The following is a 23,583-nucleotide window of genomic DNA, read 5'->3' as shown; positions in this document are numbered from 1 at the left end:
TGATCAAAAGCAATGCATGTATTTCTGTGTCAGTAAGAGTATTCTAGCTGTAAAAGAAAAGCTGGACTCTTAAAAGATGAGATTCTCTGGATATTTCAAAGATGACTTTGAGATATGCTGTTGTGTTCAGCCGGTGAGGCGATGTGTTAGCTTAAGATGACGCGTTTCAGAGGATTGTCTCTGAGATCTTCAGGGCCTGTCAGCTCTCGACGGAGCAAACACAATAAAGGGAATAAGGAGGAGGCACTACTTCTGTTAACACTCCTGCCAGCTTGTGGAATGAGGGCATGATAGATCTGTGTGTGTGTGTGTGTGTGTGTGTGTGTGTGTGTGTGTGTGTGTGTGTGTTCATGCTGAACCGTGAGGCTATTGGTTTGTCTGCTAAACATGTCAGCAGCTGTGTTGCTCGGTGTCTCTTGAGTGTTGTCACTCTAACTGGATAAAATCGCAGTGTGCTGCTCCATTCTCTGTTTTCCTGTCACTATAAGAGACAGCGTGTGTGTGTGTGTGTGTGTGTGTGTGTGTGTGTGCGTGCGTGTCTGTGTGTGTGCGTGTACGTGTATATGTGTACATGCATATGCGCATGTGTATGTGCATTTGTGTATGTGTGTATGCGTGTCTCTTAGGCCTGGAGAAACTACAGCAATATTTAACAACTAGAATCAGATCTTTGTAGAGGCAAGACATTGATTTACCTGACTACAACAGATTATGGACTCATACAGGAAATCAATCTGTAGTGCATTGATTTCATAATCTTCATCAGTTCAGCTTAAAAGCAGAGAACATTGACTCATTTTAATTGGCTCAGAGTGATGTGGTAGCTTGGACCTGGATCAGGGGGATGACCTCCGTGACCCAGGCATGTCCTTTGACCTCTAAGCCGCTTCTACGCGTGAGCTGAATTTAGCATGCGTAGAACAGTGGACCAAAGATGACATCACGTATAAGATGCTGTGAGTCTGATCGCGGTGACAGGACACACGTGGATGGAATCCATCACAAGCTCCATCTTAAACCAGCATGTCAAATCCAGAGCAGAAGCTACAGGGAGCACGTGAGAGGCCCGGGACTGGTACGTGAACAGGGGCCGGTGCACAAAAACACCACGGTCCACTTTTCCAAGACACTTCCGCTAGCACGATTCCTCTCCCAGTATACAGTGCCAGTTGGAGGCCACACTGTGCCTCGTTAAAATGGAAAGATAACGAGCTACCAGCGCATGACTTAGAGAGATCTCTGATTGCCAGCAGTGCACTTCTGCTGGTTCTGATTAGCATAACCTTCTCCATACCTGTGAGTGACTGATAGCACATGAGCCATATAGCATGCAAACTCAGACTGCAAAATCACAATCCTTATGTTTAAAGTATTCTGATTAAAGAATGAAACTGTCTATTTTCTTGCTATTTTAATGCCTTGTTCCATTCAGTGTATGATGATGATTTTACGCAGACAAATTAAAATATTTTATTATAGAGAATATTGGACATCCTGACTGATAGTATATATTAACTTTTATGTTATCTATCAGGGAGTATTTCATTTTGTCCACTTGATACACACAGATTATCAACACAGATTATCAACACAGCTCAATCTGCACAGATGAAAGTGCTGCTCCGCTACAGCCGTTCTGTTATCACTTGTGCTGTAAAACACTACAATCTATCCACACCAGCTCGTGATAGGTGCAATTATTCAGCCTTTTAGTCCATCTGTGAGATAAAGTCACTCTGTACATTTATCAAGGACTATTTGCAACATCACAATGAGACTACCACTTCACTTAAGCCCTTTGAAATTCAGTAACGCTTCCACCTACATGTAACACCAAAATGGCAATAAAAGAAACAATATGAATATAACTAACACTCTTGCTCTCCCCCTCTCTCTTTAGTTCTCTCTCTCACACACACACACACACACACACACACATACACACACAACCACACACACACACACACACACACAGTCACACACATATGAATCTTTTACGAAAACGTCCCCCTCAGTGGGGCTCGGATATCAGATTTCCAGAGCTCTGACAAGCATCCGCCATCACCCTGATTTTTGCAAACCCCCCCACCTTCCCTGATCCCCACGTAACGGTACAAAAGTTCGGCTGTGCAGACACCGTTCCGACGCATCCAGTCACAGCATCCTTGGAAGTGCAGCCTGTCTGCAGCTGCTAAAAAAATCAACAGCATCACCATGCAGGACCGAATGCCAAACAGCACAGCATACTGGTTGAGATTCAGACTTGAAACTCTGAATAACATTTTTAAAGCTCAGGGGAACTACCACTCCGTGACCTTTCTGTGCAGCGCACGACTCTGTTATTTCACCTCCCAAGTCCAGTTTAAAATACTCCACTTTCTCAGCACTAATGCCTGCAGCTTTTACTGTATGTCCACGTGTCTCTTCGTTCAATATGTCTTCTCTCTTGCTTTTGTTTTAAGCGTGACTCAAGTAAATGGCATGGAGTTAAAGACGCACACCGCCACAGTCCTGACACGGCGAGGCTCGGTACTGTGGATCTGACGCCGGTGCAGGGAAGACGAGTGTGAGAAGCGATGGTTAAAATAGCTACCTCATTATAAAACCACCATGGCTGCATTCTGACCAAGGGCATCGTCCTCCTTCTCTCTAAGAACACTTGACAGTCCTTAAGCTCCGCAAGAAAGCCAGAAATGCAGACTGCTGAACGAGAGCACGTATAGTGTCATCAGCCCCTGTTTTTTGACGAATGCGGCAAACGGAAAGGTAATGTTTATTCAGGCCTTGAAAATATTGCACCAGATTAAGCTGGCATGCTTCTTGAGCACTCAGTTAGCTTACATTGTTTTCCCAGCACGGAGTGTCTTTCAAGTCAGTTCTCCCCACTGCTGCCGAGAGTCAACCCCCCCCACCTCTGCTGTATCTGTAGGAGAGCCAGAGTGGATCAGACCCCCGCGTAATCACTTCCTCACTAGTCTCTCTGGCCCATAATGTCTGCACCGACCGCTGGGGATGGAGTCACTAGGCAGGCTCCTTTCACAGCAATGCCGAAACACAAGCGCGTGCCACAAGAGGCCTGTATGAATTTTTAATTATTGTTACTCTTCACAAAGAGACTGGCACGCGCGCTAGCGGCCCTCGCTGTTCCCAGTGAAAGCGCATTAATGAGCCGCAAATGAGGCAAGCGATTATGCATAGATATGCAGCATAGGTGACGATGAAATAGTTTCAACATAGCGGAGCGGCACAGCGGCCACTCAACGCGACATTTAAGTGAGTTTCGAAATCTCTCCGTTAGAGACCCGCTTATGTCAGTGCCTGATGACACAGGAAATATGACATGAGGCAATTAAGCAAATTATCCATCCCACCTCGGTATACTTTATTCTGTTTATTCTTGGAATAGCCGTGGCTGACAGGCATGCGTGGGGCTTTCTGATAAGGGGGAGTAGCAGGGCTCATTTTGAACGGAGATTACATCGGCGACTTGGGAAAGACGCTCTCCTGAGCACCACGGAGGGCACGGTGGTTCTCTGCAGGTGGAGGTTGCTAATGGAGCCTGATTACCGAGTCTAACAGCACTCCCGGGCGTGGAGATTAGGAGCTTCAGCTGAGGCCATTACAGAGATTCTGCTTTTGATCTCCCAGCGTGGTCTTTGGGACGTGACAAACCGCATCAGACAAGTTCGGATAGGCAGACCGACTGCAGGCTGCATGGCGGCGCCCGCATTGCCACGTGCGTGTGTGCCCTTTGTCTGTCTGACGATATATACAGCACAGAGGTGGAAACTAACAAAATATATGTGCTTCGTTATTGTATTTACAAACTTTAAAAAAATATCTGTACTTGAGTTTTTTCCCCACTAATTTAAAATGACATTTTAAAAATCAAGCTCGTTACTCAATTTTTCGTCATGCTTGGTGTTGTGGTTCCCATGGCGCTGACTGCCATGTGGTGTCGGTTTCGTTCTTGTTTCGGTTTGGTCAACACGTGCTCATTTGCGCATCTCCTTTCTTCTGTTCACATTTGAGCCATTTTCTCAGTAATCACGTGTATCTACACCCCGTTTTCTTGCCTGGAAACGGTCTTCTTGCCTTTTCTTGCGGTGGTCGTACTTTAGTCGTGCGTCAAGCTTCATGTCTGATAACCTGACTTCTGCCCCCCCCCCCCCCCCCTTCCCTGTTCAGTCTGTTACTCTTTATGCTATCTGGTTCAATTTATTTATTTATTTTTATTTATAGAGCATTCTTTATAATTATATTTGTACTTTTACTTGACTAATTGTGTACATTTGTTATCTTTGATGCAGTGTAAAACTGAATGAATTCCAAGCATACAGCACAATGTATGTCCTAAAAGAAAACCACCTGGTTTCAGCCCACCTCAGAGACATCGTGCCACGAAGGCGGCCCGAGAAAACCTCTGACTCAAGCCCCTTTAAAGTGGGAAAAACGGACTCGGCTGAATGAAAGTCCCTGTGCATTTATCCTCCTGCCATGTAGATACTGCCCATCCGTTATGTGCCCACACAGCAGGGACTGTGAGCTGCAGCGTCATGGTCTCATTTCTCAGGCGTCCTCGATGGTTGTGGAGTCTGGAGAAGGATCTGTCACACAACTACCGCACGCCCTCCTCCACATGTTAGCGGTTTATAGATTAGTAGGGCCACCACACTATAAAACAGTGAAGGAGATTGATGCAGTGCTGTTTCCAGTCATTACCGTTTCTACGTGTTTGCAGTGTGCTCCCCTAAGTGAAAAATAAACAGTGTGAAAACAGAGATTTTCACACATCGACCTTAATACAAGGTGCCATCAAAATGCTCCCAATTACACCACCAATAATGTGCACATCAGTTTGGAAAATGCTGCTCTCAGATCCACGTGTATTCCCACCTCCCGTCAGATCGCTCCTAACATGAGCCCATCTGGAAAGCAGCACGGAAAACATTCGTGTTTGTAGTCACACACTTCCACCTAATTATTTAGCCAACAGGGTAAGGATGTGCGTGATCAATTACAGACAGGAGAATCCTAATATGATGACTTCACCCCAACTGAAAAAGGCTGGAAAAAATCTAAAACCTTGAACCATTCAATTTGCATCATGGACACCCAAACATTCACTACTCTACCTGGGTGACAACCACCATCTGCCCTTGAGAGAAATTTATAAACAAACTTTTAGTCATCCATGTTAGCAGTATTATATCTTCATATCTCCTGGTTTCAACGTGATTCTCTAAAACAGGGGTAATCAATTAAATCTTTCCGCGGTCCATTTTTGGCAGATAGCTCAGACCTTAGGTCCGGGTCCGCGGTGGCGAACGAAAGTTGTTGAGCGGGGGGGGGGCGAACGTAACACTCAAATGGGTGGTGAACGTAACACTCGTCTGAAAATAAATTCTCCGGTTTAAAATATAGTCTCCCGTTAAAAATTTTTTGGCATTTGGCTCCGTATCCAGTTAATCAGGAATGTGATTGGGTCCGGACAGGACGGCGTTCGGGTCCGGATCCGGACCGCGGTCCGCCATTTGGTGATACCTGCTCTAAAATAATCGATTTAAATGAATGATTCCCCTTTACGTGAGACTGAGAAGCAAACCACATACTAGACAGTCCAGAACACACCCAAGTCTGTCAACACTCAGGCACTCTCACACTTTCTAAGTTTTACACTCTCTCTTAAAGGTAATCCTGTCTGGAATCCTTGGATTGATCAACACAATTCACCATTTTACTCTGGTACTCTATTCTTCAATTTGTCTTTCCTCTTTCCTGCGGTGATGTTCATATGCTAAAAATGTGAGCTAGCACTGTTCACACCTGCCTGTCTGAAGAAATCCTCATGAAAGTTTAATGCAGGGATTTTCTCTAAGGAACCCGACTCGTGCAGCATAACTATAAAAAAATGTGTTCCGCCGTCTTCCCCCTTCTTATTGTAGAAGACACTGATCTCATGAGCTACATGAAAACCTTTTCTGTTCACGGTGTTTATACGGCAGTGGCATGTCTTTGTCTCTGGATGGAGTCAACTGGAGGTCTGCCCAGATCTACCACCTCTCACTCCTGCTCACATCCGAGCAGAGAGCCATGTCTGTGGGGGCTGGAGTTCACCCAGCAGCTGAGAGCATCAGTGAACGCTGTGGGCCTCTTCACGCCACGAGGAGGGTAGGTGAATGGTTAAAAATCAATGCTTTGGCACTGTGAGCTCATCAGCGAGAAACACAAAACAGAAAGACAGCAAATAAAAGCTATGTAAAGCTATGTAAAGCTATGTAAAGCTACATTTATTATTTGTTCACTCATAAAATTCTCTCCTGTGTCTGTCAGACTTTGGGAGGAAAGATTAGCTAGATAACTAGCAGCATACATTTTAATCAGATACACTTGCCATTTTGTTCCTCAGAGTTATACAAAAATAGTTGTACCTCCTAAAACATCCAAATTCTTTTCCAGATACTTGGGCCTAAAAACCACAAAAAAAATGACTGAGGTGTTTATTAAGTCATGTTTACCTTTTCATTTCTAGATCAATGGTACTTTTTATCACAGGCTGTATTGAAAGACTTGACCATATTTGTCATCATCACTGGTCTTCTTGCATAAGTCTTTCACATGTTTTGGTATATCTGCTTAGTGCTTCATTTTGTCCATCATGTTTCTGTTTTGTTTCTCAAAGTCTCAAAGCTTTTGTTGTTTCCAGCATTGTCCGAGAGTCCAGTGCGTGTGCACGAGCACAACTGCATCATAAATGATCCCAAATCACATTTACTCCCATCATGTTCCCAACCCACAGCTTTTAAGCTAATTTTACATATTTACTGTAAACATTGATTATGTAATGGACCAAATTACATCAATTTGCTAGAGTAGTAATTTGAAGTGAGTAGCAAGGAAGGCATTAAAGGTGAAGGTTCAAAGTGTTCTGGAGGTCACAGGTGTCCATTTTCAGAGAGGATGGAGTGGGGACAGTAGGGTGAGCTGCCACTGGCCCCTGGAGTTCAAAAACAATCATCTATTTAGGAAATTTGATACAGTCGCGTGTTCACACACAGACCCAGAGGGCTTGATGAACGGATGGAGCTCAAGAGAGAGAGGGAGAGCACAGACTGTACGTCGTGTTTGATGTTCTTGACTGGCAGGTTTGAAAGACCCTTCTTTACAAAGGGGATTTATGACAATGGGCCTGGTCTTTTCACAACAGTCTGCGCTGATAATCTTTTTAAATCACAGAATTAAACGGAACTGTACCCTCTCCCTGGGTTTTGATTGTGATCATAAAAAAAGGCACACAGAAAAGAATCTAAAACCATGACCATGATGGATGCTATGATGGTCTGGGAAATACTGGCAGAACGATTGTGTTCTCTGTGACAGAGACCTGCTATCAGGCCGGCAGGTTCAGAGAGCACACACAGCTCTGTGCTCCTTCCTGCTCTGGAATAATGATGGTCTGTATTAGTCATCTCGTCATACCACCAATGCTGCTGCAGTCTTTCCTCTCCATCTGCTATATGTCAGTGTTCTTAGAGGCTCAGGGAAAAATGTAGAAGCGACAAAGTAATGTAAACAACCGCCACAGCCTACAGTGTGTATTTCTGACTGCAATGGCTATTTTTTCCAAATCAGAATATGTCTAGATATAGAGTTTGAAAAGGATTTTCAGTAAATAATCCTGCACTGACACTGTAGTCCAACACAAGGTTTTATCAGTCTCAGAGAAAATGCTGTCTAATCCTGCCAATGAAATCAAGTGAGGTCACAATTCAGCACAACCAGTTTGTAACATGGAAGAGAAACCAGATGCAGAGATGTTGAAAACCTTCTGGATGAAGATGCATGCAGCATTAACTGTGACAGTGACAGACCTACTGAACTGGGAATTGGCCATAGCTAATGAGAAAAACTGGGAAAATTCAAAGACTCTGTATTCTTGAATGGGATGGAGATTTGAGGGGTAAAGAAGAAGACTGCAGTTTGTGATGTGTTCAGAATGTGAATACAGACATTCTCACTTTAAATGCCACAGTGCAGCACAAAACAAACAGAAGAAACACTGAATTGTGACATCCAGATTTGCTCCCTGCAAATCCTTTGCCAACAAGACCATGTCCTGTAAGAAGACTGTAAGACTGTAAGAAGAATTTTCTCATAATCATACAATTATATAACTACCTTTAACTGGATGGGCTGTTTAATATAGTTATAATGAAAACAGTTGCAATCATGTGTTTGGATATTTCATTGGAAAATTAAGTACACAAAAACATGGCAGAAAAAATATGTATATTTTCTCAACCTATTAAAAATGAGTTGAATATTCCGTTGTCCCTCCTGGTCTCTTCATGTCTGTGAGTTACAGCTGTAGTTGTTTCATCTTAGTGCAGGCACAGTCGATGTGTCCAGTGGAAATACCAGAATTCCTTATCTGCATGACAACGGATGCGTTCCTCTTTAGCTCTTAAATGAGGCTTCAGGGCGGGCACACACACACACACACACACACACACACACACACACACCGACATACAGTGAGGTGAAGAAGATCCTCTTTTCTGTATTCTTTTTTAGGTTTAGAAAAGATGCAGGATAAATTTGTGAGTTATTAGATATCTGGACTTATCATTCTACAGTGGTGCGTGTTGAGAGTCTAAGATGTTTACCCAGATATACAAGCGACATAAACTGATAGACACTGCAAGCAATTTGTTTATTAATTATGCTGAGAGCCAAGCGTCATGACAAACTAATGTTTGATTCATACATGAAAAGAAACACTGTACAAAGCGCTATTGATGTTATTCAATTGTTATTGAAAAACATCAATAACAAGTCAAATGTCAGCAAAACACTGACTAGACACTATGGGGCGAGTGCACTGACCTAAGGTGTGTCTTTGTGTCGCTGATGGATTACCTAGATCCTCTGTCGTAGTGTCTATGTTTGCTCGTGAGGCAATGTTGAGGATCTGTTGGTATATAAACACGACTCCTCTAGCTTCTCGTTTTCTTGAAAAAATTTGTCCTATATATATGAACATTCTGAACTTCAAAGAGAAAGAAGAAGGCAGAGTTCATCCTCGCCGCATTAAAAGGGCTTGTGCAATTTGAAAGGCAGTAGAATCCTAGTGTGTTGGATCTGGGAATTCCTGAGAGGCCAGCCCCAGAAAGTCCATATTAAAAATGTCCTGTCTGACTGCCTCGTTCTGAGTGCTGGAGTACCTCAAGGCTGTGTTTCGTGTCCTTCACGGTTCCCTACGTACAAAGATAAGGTGTGTTGTAACAGCAGTGCTTTGTTCTTAATAAAGTAATGATTTGGCCTTTGTTATTTGCCATCAAGATAGAGATAGTCCTTCCTACGTCAACACATCAACAGGTTTGACTTCTGGTCTTCCTGGGTATAGCTGTGTATAGAAGGTCAAATGAAACGAATCAAGTAAGGGAAAGCTTGCCTGTCAGGACAATATGGACTACATCTACTGAAAGGTCAGACAGTGTCCTGAAAGGTCAGACAGTGTCCTGAAAGGTCAAGTAGTGCCTTGTTCCTCTCAGGAGGTTAAGAAGCCTTGATACCAGTAAAAAAAAAAAAGCTCAATTTAAGACCTTCATTACAGACCCATTTCAAATCTGCTGTTCACTGGGAAAGAAACATGCAGTTCACATGAGATCACATGAGATCATCTTCAAACATCTCACTGGCTTCCCGTCCTCCTCCCATCTAGACAATATTTGGTCAGGTTTTTCATCCACTCATAGTCCTGAGGCTGCTCTGTTTAAGGATATTAACAATGTTAATTTAAGTACAGACTCTGGGAACTATCAGTTTTGCTAGTGCTCAATCTCAGTTCAGCCTTTGATACCATAGACCATAACATCCTCACTTGAAAAGTAATTGAGAAGATTTAGAAGGAATTAAAAGATGATCTAGCCCAGGTGCACTGCCTTTATGTCATATACAGTACAAGGAAAGGCACCCCCCACCACCGTACTTCGCACATTGCCACTTTTTTGGCAGCCCTTGGGGCACCAGGAAGGTACCGGCCTTGCTTGGTGGTAACTGGTGCCTCTGGTCAGAGTGCAGCGTCAGTCACTGTAGGATATCCTGGAGCCGAGAAGGTTTAGCTGCTTGTTCTGGGGCCCAACAGTGGCTGCATGGCACAGCTGGGACTCAAACCCACAGCCGGTTTGATCTGTCTGATAGCTCCTACCTAGAATTTCCTTTATTGAAATAGAAAATTACAATTGTGAAAGAGTGCCGGTGACCTGTGGTGAACCCCTGGCTTGGATGTTTGGGCTGTTCTTATTCAACTTAGGCATGCTTCCTCTTAGCCAAGACTGACATGATTTTGGACTACCCTAACACACTTATGCAGATGACACTCAAGAGTGACTTGACTGCCTCAGCAAACAACTATGTTACTCTCTTTCTAAATGTGTTGAATACATCACAAACTGTATGGGTTAAAACTTTCTGCGGTTGAATAAAGATAAAACAAAGATTATTATATTTGGCATTAGCAATAAAAGGCGCAGACTAGCTTCCTTTATTGACTCAAAAGCCCTAAAATCTAAAGAGCTAGCTTGTACTCCCTTTCAATGGCATACTAATAGACTGATATTTTTAGCAGTCGCATTAAATCAGCTACTAAATCAGCCTTTTATCACCTTAAGGACATCAACAAGATCAGAGATTTCCTGACAAGACGAAACCTAGAGAAACTCGCTGATGCTTTTCGCTCTAGGAGGGTTGATTACTGTAATGGCCTCTTAATGGGATTCCCAAAAAAGACACTCAAACAACTTCAGTTGATTCAAAATGCAGCTGCCTGAGTTTTCACTGGGATCACAAGGCTAAAACACATCACCACCATTCTTAAATCCTTACGCTGTCTACCAGTATATTTCAGAGTTAACTTTAAGGAATTATTATTGGTCTATAAACTACTTAATTGCATAGGACCAATGTGTCTGTCTGATAATCTGCAGTGATATGACATTCGACTCAAACCCCTCAGGTTATTAGACAGTTAATCAGTTAGTAAAAACTAAGCATAGAGAGTCTTTAGTGGTATGTTATTTTTAAACCAGTTGTCAGGGAAGAAGAGCCCCAATACTATGTTTTTAAATGGATACTATCAGTGATCTTTATAAAACTTTTATTTCTTTATATGTTTCATTGCATTTACACCCTCATAATTAATATTGATTTAAATATTTTCACTTTATTTTAAATTGAATTAAATTCACTTTAGTTTTGTATTTTAACAATCTTCATTCAACTTTTAATAAGTGATTTTTGTAACATTTTTATTCTTGTCAAAAGCCCCCAGAGGTGGCACATCTCAGGCTGTAATAATCTGTATTCTTTTTCTCCAATGTCTATGTAAATCTATTTGAATGTATAGTGTTATTCATTGCTGTACATTTAAACTTGCCATTCAGTGGTACATAGGTAACCGAGAGTTGTACAATGTAACATGAAATGGAAAAAGCGCCACGGATTGTAAATCAAGTCAGTAAATTAGCTATTCCAATTAGCTGAGTCTATTCTCAATAAGTTGATGTTTAAATGAGCTACTGTAGAATTCATTCCCTAATATGTACTTAATGACTGTGGTATGTAAATTGCATTGTTAAGTGGTGTATTTTGGAGTAATCCATGTTGTTGCTGCTCCAAATGTATTCATCTTTAATTTTGTCCAATTAATTATTAAGGCCTAATTATTTGTATATATATTCGTGCGATGTCTAATTATATATGGTGTAGGATTTTATATGCCAATGCCAAAGAAAACGCTCCGTTTCGTGTAAATGAATATAAAGAATTTCAGATTTCGCCTATTTATAGCGTCTTCTGCAGTCGCCTGTGTCTCCTATACCATTGACCCGCAGTGCGTCGGCAAGCCGGTGAAATGGTGCAAGCTCTCGTCGGCGTCCTAATGAACACGGCCCTCTGGGTGAACCTGGTGTAGAAAGACGCTAATTTTCCAGCCACCGAGACTAAGCTCCTCCATTTAATAGGCGCACTCGGTCCCCCGGGGACACATGGGATGAATTCGCGTGTCTTACAACTGATCTTGTCTCATTAAAATTACACAGCAGTGTACTTGAGCTCTCCCCTGATGAAATATAATCGACACACTGGTCAGAAGAAAAGTAGTGGTCTTGTTTAACCTTAGTTAAATGGCCTATAATTAGGGCCAATGCTCATCTCCTCTACACCTTCGGGAGGGATGGGGGAATGTGTCACGTGACATGCACAGGTTTAATTGGATGGTTTTGTCATATGGTGCAAAGTTTGATTTGTAACAGGTGTAGTTTACTGATTTTCCTCGTTTTACTTAAACGTTTGCAACGTAATGTTTAAGCGCGACGGTTTCTCTTTCGTGTAATTTTCCCCGGGTCGTTATGGAGGTCACAATCGATCCCCGTGTTCATGTTTAATGCCTCAGTATGTCTGGACTGGGGAACATCTCATCTCCAGGCGATGTGTATAACGTAGCCCTTAAAAACACGGATGGACTGAGTTTACTAGAGGCTCATCGTCCAATCAAGATCGGAATAATATTGGTCTTGGGGATCATGATCACTTTGGGAAACATAGCTGTTGTAACTGTTATATCTTCTGCAGTGCCCGGGTGGTCGCGAAACTCTCGGTACTTTTTATTATCGTTAACCGGGGCCGATTCTGCATTTGGACTTATAGTTATGCCTCTAAACCTTTGCGTGAGTCTCATAAAAGACTACAATGATGGACCCGACCCGTTCTGTCACATTGTAGCGTTTTGCAACGCAACCATTTATTCGACGTGTATGTACACACTTGCTAGTATAAGTCTGGAGCGATATATCGCCGTGTTTTACCCGCTCCAGTACTCCACTATACTGACCCGGAGACGCGCCTTGCTGCTCATCGCCTTCGCCTGGATCGTCCCGCCCGTCCTGCTCGTGCCCATTTCGTACCCTGAAGGAATCATCGAGGTGTACTTTTCTACAGCCTCACTGGTCTGCAACCCGTCCTACTCGAGTAACGTCACCTACTCGCTGACCCTCACCGGGTTCATTTTCTTCCCGTGCTCGGCCATCATGACGTTCTGTAACCTCAGGCTGTGGTTCGCCGCAAAAAGACAGCGCATGAAGTTGAGGAAGCACAGGTGCGCCAGCAGGTCCAACGTGGCGTCGCGCGTGCTGGTCCCCGTGATGACCGTCTACTACACGTGCTGGACTCCCTGCATGGTCATCATGATATACAACGGTGAGTCTTGACCTGGTGCATGTGTTCCTGAGCCTAGTCCAGACGGTCCCCCAGCAGCCGAACCAAGGTGGGCTCTGTGGACTGGTTGAGGACTGCCGTCACGTTTGCTTTGGATTACAAAAAGTATCCATGCACGATGTGTTCATATTGCAATTCTGATTATTTAACATTTAATTGCATGTGTTGCCACTACATCTCACTGCTTGTCCTGTGTCTTCATACACCAGCAGCTATGTACATGTGGTCCAGTCGGGGGGGGGGGGGGGGGGAGATCAGGACTACATTGACTCCAGGTTATGAAGGTCACTGTGGTAATCACTGTTTCATTCCCCAGCAACTTCAGGCGGTGGTGTCCCAGAGTGGGTGGAGTTTGTTGCGGTGTGGTTGCCGACATCCAACGGCTTTCTCAACTGTATTTTTTACTTCTGGATTAATCAAAGCTTCAGGAGGAAGTTCCACGTTCTTCTTCAGCGTCTGTGTCTGGGGCTTTGCCCTGGAGTTGGGAGGCTCCTTGGGTGCGCCGTGCCTTTAGAAACTGCAGTGGGGCCTGGGTGGAATGACGCCACCACCATGCACGAGAGATCTTCCAGCGTGTCATCCACGTGCACTCTACTCACAATCGCTGTCGAGACCTACATCTGAAGACCAGACAGCAGATGGGCCCTGAAACGATGACCTAAGTTGGGGTCGTGCAGGCAATTCATGTGATGTCTGTGGGTCATGCTGACATGGAAAAACACTGGTGTGGAGAAGGTAAGGACCAACACCCAGCGTGGCTTCAACCTTTTTACGTCCCCTAGTCCTGTTGAAGATCTTAAGTATGTGGACAAGTGGTGTCTTTTGACTTTCTCTGCACTATCATTCCTGGTTTATTTGACGTTTTAGCATTTTTATAAAATTGCTTTTTTTTTGCTTTTCTTAAGTGGTTCATGACCGTTTCATTACTGCTCCTTCAGTGAAGACCTTTTTCTCTTTTGCCATATTTTACCACTGTACAGCCTCGTTTATCTACAGCGGTCACGTTTAGCATTGGTGTAGCATTCCATTGCTTTCCTGTGGTTTTCCATGCTGATGCATCTAATGCATAATCACAGTGGTCTTTGCACACTGTTCATCCCAACGTCTAGCTGCTCAGAGAGGTTAAGTTTTCGGTTCCATTGCGTTGGTTTTATGCAGCGAGAAAGTAACTAGGCACATGCGTCAGACAAAGGTCAGTTCAGCTGTGTGTGTTGGAATGGACTATCATTAGCAATCTATCTGTAATGAGTCTGCCTCTCCCCCTGGTTCTATGCAGTTTTGTTGTGGGTCTGCTGCATCTTTGATTGGTGGTTCTGATTGTGCACACCAAATGGGGGAAACTATAATTTATTTTTTTTTGGAAAATTTTGTATTAACTAATTCTTTATGTTGTAAAATTTGTTTTTATAAAACTGACGGTGGCTCTGGTGTTGCTCATCCAGTCGAGAGGAAAATGCTGACGGCGTGTCGCTGTAATGGCGTGTCCCTTATTGGCCATGTTGTAAGTTATTGGGGGAACCAAAGTGTGTTGTAAAATACTTGTAAATAATTTATTTTAGTGTATGTTAAAAAAAAATCTGTCTTGAGGATGAAATATGCAGTTTAAAGTTTATATTGTAAAATAAAGCTTGAAGGCCCTAGATTTGTCATTCAGGTTTTTGGTAAATAATTCTTTAATTTGTATTAATAATGGCATATATGGAAATGCACCAACACTGAACTTCTCACTCTCTGAATTCCATCCTAATCCATAATTGATGCTATGCTGTTAAACTATAAAATGCAAATTAATGAAAAATAGAAGAATAATAAATGAGATCATGGGCTTAGTAAGACCAAAACACTAAATATCTCTGCACTGTCCATTTCTCTGTACTAATTCAGTGGGATGAACTTGTTGCCGTTTGCTTCATGGACCATGTTCTTCACCCTTCCTGTGGTCCAACACCCTGCAGTGGTGTGAAGGCACGTGTGTGTGTCTACTCCTCCATCATGGAGCTTCCAGTGATTTTAATAGTTTTGTAGCAGCTGTGAAAGCAGAAAGTAGATTTGCCTGCCACAACTGTAGAAGCAGATTTGAAGGTTTTAGTTCCAAAATCAAATCTGGTAGCACATTTTTATCTGGCAAGGATGAACTGTTGCTGGCAAGATAAATAACTATAAAAAAAAAATAAAAACTTGGAAGGACTTGGTAAACAACCCTCCAAAAATGTAAGAAGGTCCTGAACACTTCTTGGGAGAAGAAAGTGAAGCTAGGAGACGGAGCACATGTTCAAGGACGTTGATGAAGTTAAAATCTGTGTAGTAGCTTCCAACAGATCATCTGGTGGTTTGGATTTGCTGAGATGCAGCAATGTCTGTAGTATTTTTTTTTATTTTATTTTTTTTGTCTGGAGGGTAACTGAATGCATATCTGACAAAATCATGGAAAAATTAGTGATTGTACAGAAGGGTTTGACAACTTTTTATCATAAATATCTCCAAAAATCTTGATGCTGGGCTTGGCCTCATTCAGGGCAACTTCAAGATTAAAATGATAGCTGTGAACAATGGGAGAGCCAGTGTCAAACCAAAGCCAGTGGGCATGATGTAGGAGATTGGGCATCTAATTTAGAAGTAAGAAGATGGAGATATCCTTCAGCCTTATTGTGCTGTGGGTTACTGGATATGGGCTGCGTTTTTTCATAATGTAGTGTGAGATTATGGAGTTTGTTTCAGAGTAATAATTGAGTTTAGGGGTTAAAGGTTAGAGGCTAGTGGTGATTCTCACATCAAAGTACATCTAGTAAGATTAGAGCTTTACTAAAGGAATATTAGATGTTAAGAGCAACATCAGAAGACCTGGGAGAAATATTACAGGACTGCTGTTTCCATTTTCTTTTTTTGGGTTGGTTTAAAAAGACCACAAAAATAAAACAAATAAGTGTTTTATTAGGTGCTAATTTCCTGATATTCAAATTCCTCCCTCATGGAATCCGATCAGAGACAGCGTTGAGGTGTTCTGGTGGGGGACAGCGTGGCAGGAGTGTCTGAGGGAACATCTCCCCTCCTCCACACGGCCAGCGAGCAGTGCACACAAGCGCTCTCGCGCTGAGCCTCCGGAGACCCAGCAGAGCGTACATGCTCTCGCGCTGCCAGAGAGATCTGCCTTCAACCAAAAGGTTCTCCAAAAGGTCTGGAAAGGAGAATACGACTAAATTATGCAGATTTTATTTTGGATCGTGCTTTGCATATGCATGGAAACAATTGGGAAACAAACAAGGTCAGTGGAAGACAAAGTGAGCTCGTGCTTTAATTTCATCCAGTGCCCTTTTCAAAATATATGTTGCTGGCAGTGTGAAAATATGCAATTGAAAGCTTCAGTACACATAATCCTCTCTTCCCACTGTAACTTCATGGGCCTAGGGCACAACAGAGAAGAGCAATGCACATCGTGGAGAGTGGAGAACCTGGAGCTAACAGTCACAGTGAGCACTGTGATGAATTCAATCCTTTTTTTTTTTTTTTTTTTTTGGTTTCCATAATGGAAGAACAGGAAGAAATGAAGTCTCCCAGCCTGAGCTAAAATCCTATTACTCTGGTCATATGAGACCAAGTTCCCAGCTTCCTAGAAGGCCTGACTGGTCTTAAGATTATTCAGGCCGAGTCAGGTAAATGGTTCTGGAGATTAATCTCCTGGATCGAACTGAAATCGGAGTGATTTTTCCTCTTTTGCCATGGTGAAGAGGTTACATGATGGTGTGTGTGTGTGTGTGCGCTAAAATGCAGCACACTGTTATAATGACCAGATTTTGACCTTCCCTTGAATGCGTAGTTGTTAATAAATTGTCATGGTAGGTTATACAGAATGAATCCAGGAAATCTGTCCAGCATCACTACAGGAAGAGCACAGTGGGACACTGCACTGTGAAAACGTCTCAATTACTGCTCCTGGATCCTGCACTGTAGACCTATTTCAGACCTCTACACCAAAAATTGTTTTAAACTGATGTTTACCTGAAGTCGGATGATTTTTGCAATTTTTGCAACTGTGTCATTAGTACATGCAACCTTTTGGAACTTGTGGAAGACAAGGAACCACTACTGACGTATCTGAAGAGAAACATAAAATGAAAGTAATCCAGGAACAAAGTAACACGCATGTCTGACTTTCTTTGTCAATACCTCCGTCAGTTCCTAGAGATGAGCTGTAGTGGAATAGAACGCAACTTTTTTTTTTCTTTTTTTTCTTATAAAGTGTCCTTGAGTCTTTTTGTTGTAAAAATATTGAGCTACATATAATTCCAAATTACCAATGTAAAATTCATGTCTAGCTTTTAAATATACTTTTTAAATGACTAAACAGCTATTATAGAACAGACAGACTGCAGTGCTGGACTAATGTTTCAGTGATCGCAGAAAGATAACATCCAGATCTTCACAAGAGGGGATTAAACCCTTCAGTCATTTTTCTTCATGAATGTAAAGACTGAACATGTGATGGGACAAGTGGCTGACACGGACTGGTCTTGGGTGCTGGGAATTGTGGAATTGTGCTGCTATGCACATCACTTCCAGGCCTGGATTATGAGGGTCCTCCTCTTACTGTGTCCAGTTCTTCTGTCTCACATTCGTCACCAGTATGTTCAATAGATCTGAACAGTAAAGGTCACTGATGTGGAAAGATGTTCTGAAAGACACAGAATAATTGTCTACGGATGAGAATTTTACAGAAACCCACCAGCCATTTATTAGAAACTCTTACTATGTTGATGTACTGGTACTGCAGTTTGCATGCTGCCCAGCTGTCTATATTGCTCATCCTCCGCCCTTCATCATTGGTCTGTTTCTGACCAAAGGACTGCAGCCGACTGGATATTTATTGGTGTCAGATGTTTCTTGACCCTCCCATGACACTGATGCATGTAAACCTATCATCACAGCTGTACTTGTTATATTCATAATGGTAACAGCCACCGCTGTGTTGTGTCCAGCGCACACACATTATCTGGTCAGCTGTGACATGCCAGTAACGTGTAATGAGGAACAGCCTGTGTGAAAAGGCGAAAGGCAACGCTTTGAATATTTCTTGCAGCTTTAACCCAGAAAAGCTTTACAAGATTTTTCTTCTTGTGTTTTTCATTTTTAATCCTGTATGTCTTAATGTGACTCGCCAATCACAACAGCTTTGACCATAAACTATTTGGCTCCCTGATCTCCTTATTCATATCTAGAGCTACACATGCAGTTTATCAGGCCCTGTTTTAATAATTGTGAAATAAATCCAACAGGCTTTGATGTAGCCATGCTGAACTTCATATCCACAGCCATGGTGCAGTCCTGCCCTTTGCAGTGGACAGTTGGTTGGCATATGGAGGACGCTTGGTGTCTCGCTCCAATCCAAGGTGGTATGTTTCGTTCAGTCCCGCATTCTGTTCCTGCTGTAGAAGCTTCCCCTCAGTTCTCTGCACAATCTCTCACCATATACATAGTGGGGACCTCCTCACAGTAGTCACAAAACTGAAGAGAGAGAGAGAGAGAGAGAGAGAGAGAGAGACGCATGTTGCAGTGGTAGGATGGTCCGTGTCTTTCTCTTCTAATTCAGTTAAGAAGATACCAGTCATTCTCATGATACTGCCACACTGTTAAAATATCATCACTAGCCACAGCTTAACAGAATGCACTGTTATGCACAAGCATTTTGAGACGAACCGCTCAATTCTAGCAGCGCATAATGATTCAGCCTCTCTTACAAAGATCATAACACACCACTCCATATGGCACTGGGAAAAGGGGGAGCAAACGTCGCCATCTAATTTCCTGTATAAACACACCCAGCTGTCTGGTACAGAACATCAAAGATGCCTATCGTCTTTTGCAAAAAAAAAAGACAATGAGTGGAAACCAAGATTCACAACAGCTGATCCATTTCAGACATTTATGTGAGAAACACGAACTGGGAAATGTGTGTTGTGACGAGTATGTTGGCTGTTCCTGGTCACCCCTTACACTCCAGTATGAACTGAATTTGGTTCTTGTTATTGTGGTGTTTGTTTTAGCAATGCATGATCTGCTTTGTATATTTGGTTCAAACATATGCCTATATGCATATCAGTCAGCATTTGCACAGTGGAGACTGGTGAACACATTAGGCTGCCAGTTTCAATATTACGTCCAAAGCACTAAATTTGTTTGTTGGCGTTTCAGTCTGCTCAGAGCACCATGGACACCGTTTTAGAACAGCTGAGAGGTTCGCTTCAAAGTGGCATAATCTATGCTGGGTTGTACTGCCATCTAGTGTTGGTTTACTAGAATACTGCCATCTAGTGTTATAGCTTACTAAAATACTGCAACGTTATCGCCCTTCTAAATACGTTATATGTCCTTCTAAGGTATTTTACTGACAATTAAAGGACTCCATCAGTGTTAAGCATCAAAACATTACTTCAGTGATTAGCGTAATTAAAATGGCTTTAGAATGTTCTTTGGTTTCAGAGTTACAGTTGCAAAGACTATCCTGGGAAAGGTAACACTAGGAAGCCATTATTGGTCTTATCTACTCTAAAGCTAGACCTTTAAAAAAGTAAAGAGTCCAAGAAACCTTTAAACTAACTTCAATGCTGAATAAAAAGTGTTTTAGGTTTATACCTGAGTACATATTTAAGAAGCAAATGGCTGTTGGGCCATAGCCAATATTGTTGTTTCTGGTCTATTTCACATGCTTGGTGTTGCCACATGGGTGGGACATCACCTCTCCTCATTCATTATTAGGGGGGGGGGGGGGGTCTGTTTTTTAGCCCAAACATCCTAAATTAAACCAGATGATGCCACACAATTAGATCAGCGTCATGAAAAATAAAGATTTATGTTTGTGGGTGTGGCAACCAGATGTGGGCGAATGGGAAAGGTGCCCTGCAGTGAAGCTACATTTAGCTGGTTGGTCAAACAGAGGCAGTGTAGGCGTGTACCTGTACTAATGTACCAACAGTCTTGATAACACATGACCATCATGACTACCGCCATACAGGACTTTGCTTCTTGAAGACGTACTCGGGTATAAAAACCGTGACGGTATTTCGGCGAGGCAGGCTGAACGTGGAGGTGTGGTACCTCAGTCGGGCTTACCGGGTCCTGTTGATGCTTGTTCGTGCAGACTGTTATTTCCACATCACCAGGACTGTGTTCTTTGTTCGTCTACTCTGGTCTGCTGCTTCTCCACTGAAGGTAATTAGCTGGGAAGGCAGTAGGTCTTGGGTATTAATGGGTGTCCTTTTATCTCCCCCATGCACACATGCACGTCATAGGCAGAGTGTGATTATTGCTTTATCTCCACTCTCTAACACCCCCCCCCCCCCCAGCTATCCATCCGTTCCTTCCCAAGATAGAAGGTATTGAAATCCAAAAAGTAGGATGTGCCTTTTCATTAAAAAAAAGAGATTTATGATGATTTGAAACTTATTGAGCTCAAATGTAGCTGTGTACAAACAGCACAAGTTGCAGGCAAAGCTTCTGTTTAGCAGACCATGCACATGTAAGCAGTGTGGATCATGATGAGATATATATACACACTACAGTGCTGCTTGAAAGTTTGTGAACCACCCAAAGGTACACGTGGAAAACGGAAACATTCATTATTTTTTCAACAAAAGTCATTTCTCTCTGAAAACTCTACCAAGTGCAAACGTATGTGAACTCTTGGTAGCTTGTGGCACCTCCTTTTGCAGCCATTACTTCAACCAAACTTCTTCTGTAACCACAAACGAGTGTCTCACATCTACTTTGTAGGATTTTTTCCCAGTCCTCTTTGCAGAACTCTATCAGTTCAGAGGTTGGCGGGGCATCTGACATGTACCGCCAACTTCACATCTTACCACAGCATTTCTATCAGATTGAGGTCCAGACTGAGCAAATCCAGAGTGCAAATCTCCTTTTTTCTTAAGCCGTTTCTTGGTTGCACATTTATTTCTTGAGAGCAGATGCTTCCTTCTATCAACTCTCCCATGAATGCCATGTCTATTGATTTTTATTTTTTTTGCCTGATTGTAGACACATGTACATTTATCCCAGATAATGCCAGAGAGGTCTGCAACTCTCTGGAGGTGATATGTGGGTCGGCCTTTATCTGAATAATTTTTTTTTCTGGTGCTTCTTGGTGTTTTGATGGACATCCACTTCTGGGCAGAGTTGTGATGTTGAGTTCCCTCCATTTGTAAATGATTTGTGTTACAGTGGATGGATGGAGCTGGAATCATCAGGAGATGTTCTTGTATCTTTCCACAGACTGATGGGCTTCACCACCTTCTTCCTGATGTTCTTGGATGTCTCCTTTCTTCTCAGCATTGTTAATCTGTTTGCTTTACACCTTGGCACAACAGTGGTTTGGTTGGATTCTTCTCCCTTTTAATGAGTATGGCTCAAGTCTTTTCCAAAGGATGTGTGTATATATATATTTTTTTTACCTAATTGACTTTACCAGTGTAGCTGTGGTTCATTTATTTTTGCATAAGCTCTGATTCCATGTTTGATGTTGCCTGCTGGCAACTCACAAATTAAACTCCAAACAAGTAAATGGAATTGATAAACATAAACCTGACATTTCATATACAAAAACTGGTGATACAATGAAAGAATCATGGTAAAACCACATAAATATATGTGTATGTGATTAAGAAACCAGTGCTTACCTCCATAGAGGCATACTTATGTCCAGAATAAATTCAGGCAGTTTTAAAGGTACCAGCATGATTTTTGTGTGTTTTGACTGTAAATCTATCTGTATAATCTAAACCTCCTAAAATATTGTTTTTAACTGAACTGATATTAAAAGGCGCTTGAATTCTACCATCTTCTGCCAACTTCTGGAAGGTTATGTTTGTTTATTGATTGAGCTTAGTCCATAAACAACAAAAGTGTTTTCTATGTATTACTGATGTGACCTTTTGAAGTGTCTGGTTTTGCATATCAACACGGTCCATATGGCCGACACTCTTTATCTTCGCTGAGTTTAGCATAAGATATTCATAAATGAGGAGTTGCCAAAAGACATCGACTGAGACCCCTCGTAGAAAAAACACTTCAGATGTAGATTTTTGGAAATATTTGACAGGCTACAGTACGACATCTGTCAGGCCTTATCTTAGCTGCTATTATTAATCACATCACTCAAGCGTAGAGAATAAACACATTCAGGAGGGGATAAACTATATATCATAGATGTTCTGTTATTGGATTAATTTGTTTCATTATAACTAATTATCACAGAGAGGTCACTAACCTCGAAAATACACAACCTGTTTCATTTCAGAAACGTATGGCTACTGGTGGGATTTGATTATGAAACAGCCTAACAACATCTAGTCTAATATAAGGATTAGACGGAGGATAGGAAAGACTTGTGGTATCACTGCTCTAGCACAACTATTACAATTGATATTTAACTAATGAGTTCAAACAAGTGAGTTTATGCAGGAAAAGTAGCTAAATTTGCAGCTAGAATCCTTTCATCTGCCAAATTTACTGCACGTGACCCACCTGTTTTGCACACGTCAGACCCGTACTGCACACGTCAGACCCGTACTGCAGCCGCTTCACTGGTTGTTTGTTCTCTCCTAGATCAAGTATGAAACCCTTCTTTAACCTTCAGAGTGTTTGAGGGTCTTGCTCCTACCATCTCTCAGAGCTCAGTCACCCATATTGTCCTCATCTCCGCTTTAGATGCTCTGTGTGCACATTTGTCCTCGCAGACTGCAGCTCACTGTGAGTGGCAGATCCTTCAGCTCTGCTGCTCCAAAACTCTTTGTAATGTTTTTATCTGACTTCCTTTACACTTCAGCACATTATTCTTTCTAGGTTATTTCCCCCCCTATATGTAAAATGTCTTTGAAATTGTGAAAGGTGCTTGTTGTGCTGTGGATGATTGGAAGCCAAAGCACTATATAAAAGTAAATATCCTCTCCTTCATTTCCTTCTTATTCAGTATTAGGAATTCATGTGGTTTTTGCCTGTCCAGGTTATTTAAAATCTCGAAACATTCTGCATAAGCCAAAAATGAGAAAATTGGGCCATCAGTCTGAGCAATATTAGGCTGTATTCCAACTTAAGGTCAAAGTGGCCCAGATCTGATGGACTGCCTGTTGGCTGGTTCACATTATCCTTTAAAAGTGACTTTGAATTGACAGTAATCTAAATAGATCACATACATGGGCTGACCAGCATGTGTGAAGGAATAGTGTCATTGTTAAATCACTCAGATTTAACTAAAACAACCATCCAACTATAGTCTCGCTAGTCAAATGCAGTTAGGGACAGTAATGAAATGCATGTACTTTG

At 42.2% G+C, this 23,583-nt stretch overlaps 1 protein-coding gene across 2 annotated transcripts; it reads left to right on the top strand.

Moving 5' to 3' along the window:
- The first annotated feature begins 12,314 nt into the window (after positions 1–12,314).
- On the top strand, positions 12,315–22,040 carry LOC143528092 (adenosine receptor A2b). 2 transcript variants are annotated; one of them, XR_013134358.1, is made up of 3 exons: positions 12,315–13,257; positions 13,592–14,010; positions 21,535–22,040. XR_013134358.1 is itself a non-coding variant. In XM_077023602.1 (2 exons), the coding sequence occupies exons 1-2, from the start codon at positions 12,456–12,458 to the stop codon at positions 13,897–13,899; spliced, it is 1,110 nt and encodes a 369-aa protein (XP_076879717.1). In that variant the 5' UTR covers positions 12,315–12,455; the 3' UTR covers positions 13,900–14,991. The 2 variants fall into 2 exon arrangements, 1 of the variants encoding a protein (XP_076879717.1); XM_077023602.1 differs by lacking the exon at positions 21,535–22,040 and having other exon boundaries at positions 13,592–14,991.
- Positions 22,041–23,583: the final 1,543 nt, after the last annotated feature.

The sequence above is a fragment of the Brachyhypopomus gauderio genome, chromosome 12 (assembly GCF_052324685.1).
Source record: "Brachyhypopomus gauderio isolate BG-103 chromosome 12, BGAUD_0.2, whole genome shotgun sequence".
Taxonomy (NCBI): domain Eukaryota; kingdom Metazoa; phylum Chordata; class Actinopteri; order Gymnotiformes; family Hypopomidae; genus Brachyhypopomus; species Brachyhypopomus gauderio.
This window is presented reverse-complemented; position numbering and strand designations above follow the sequence as displayed.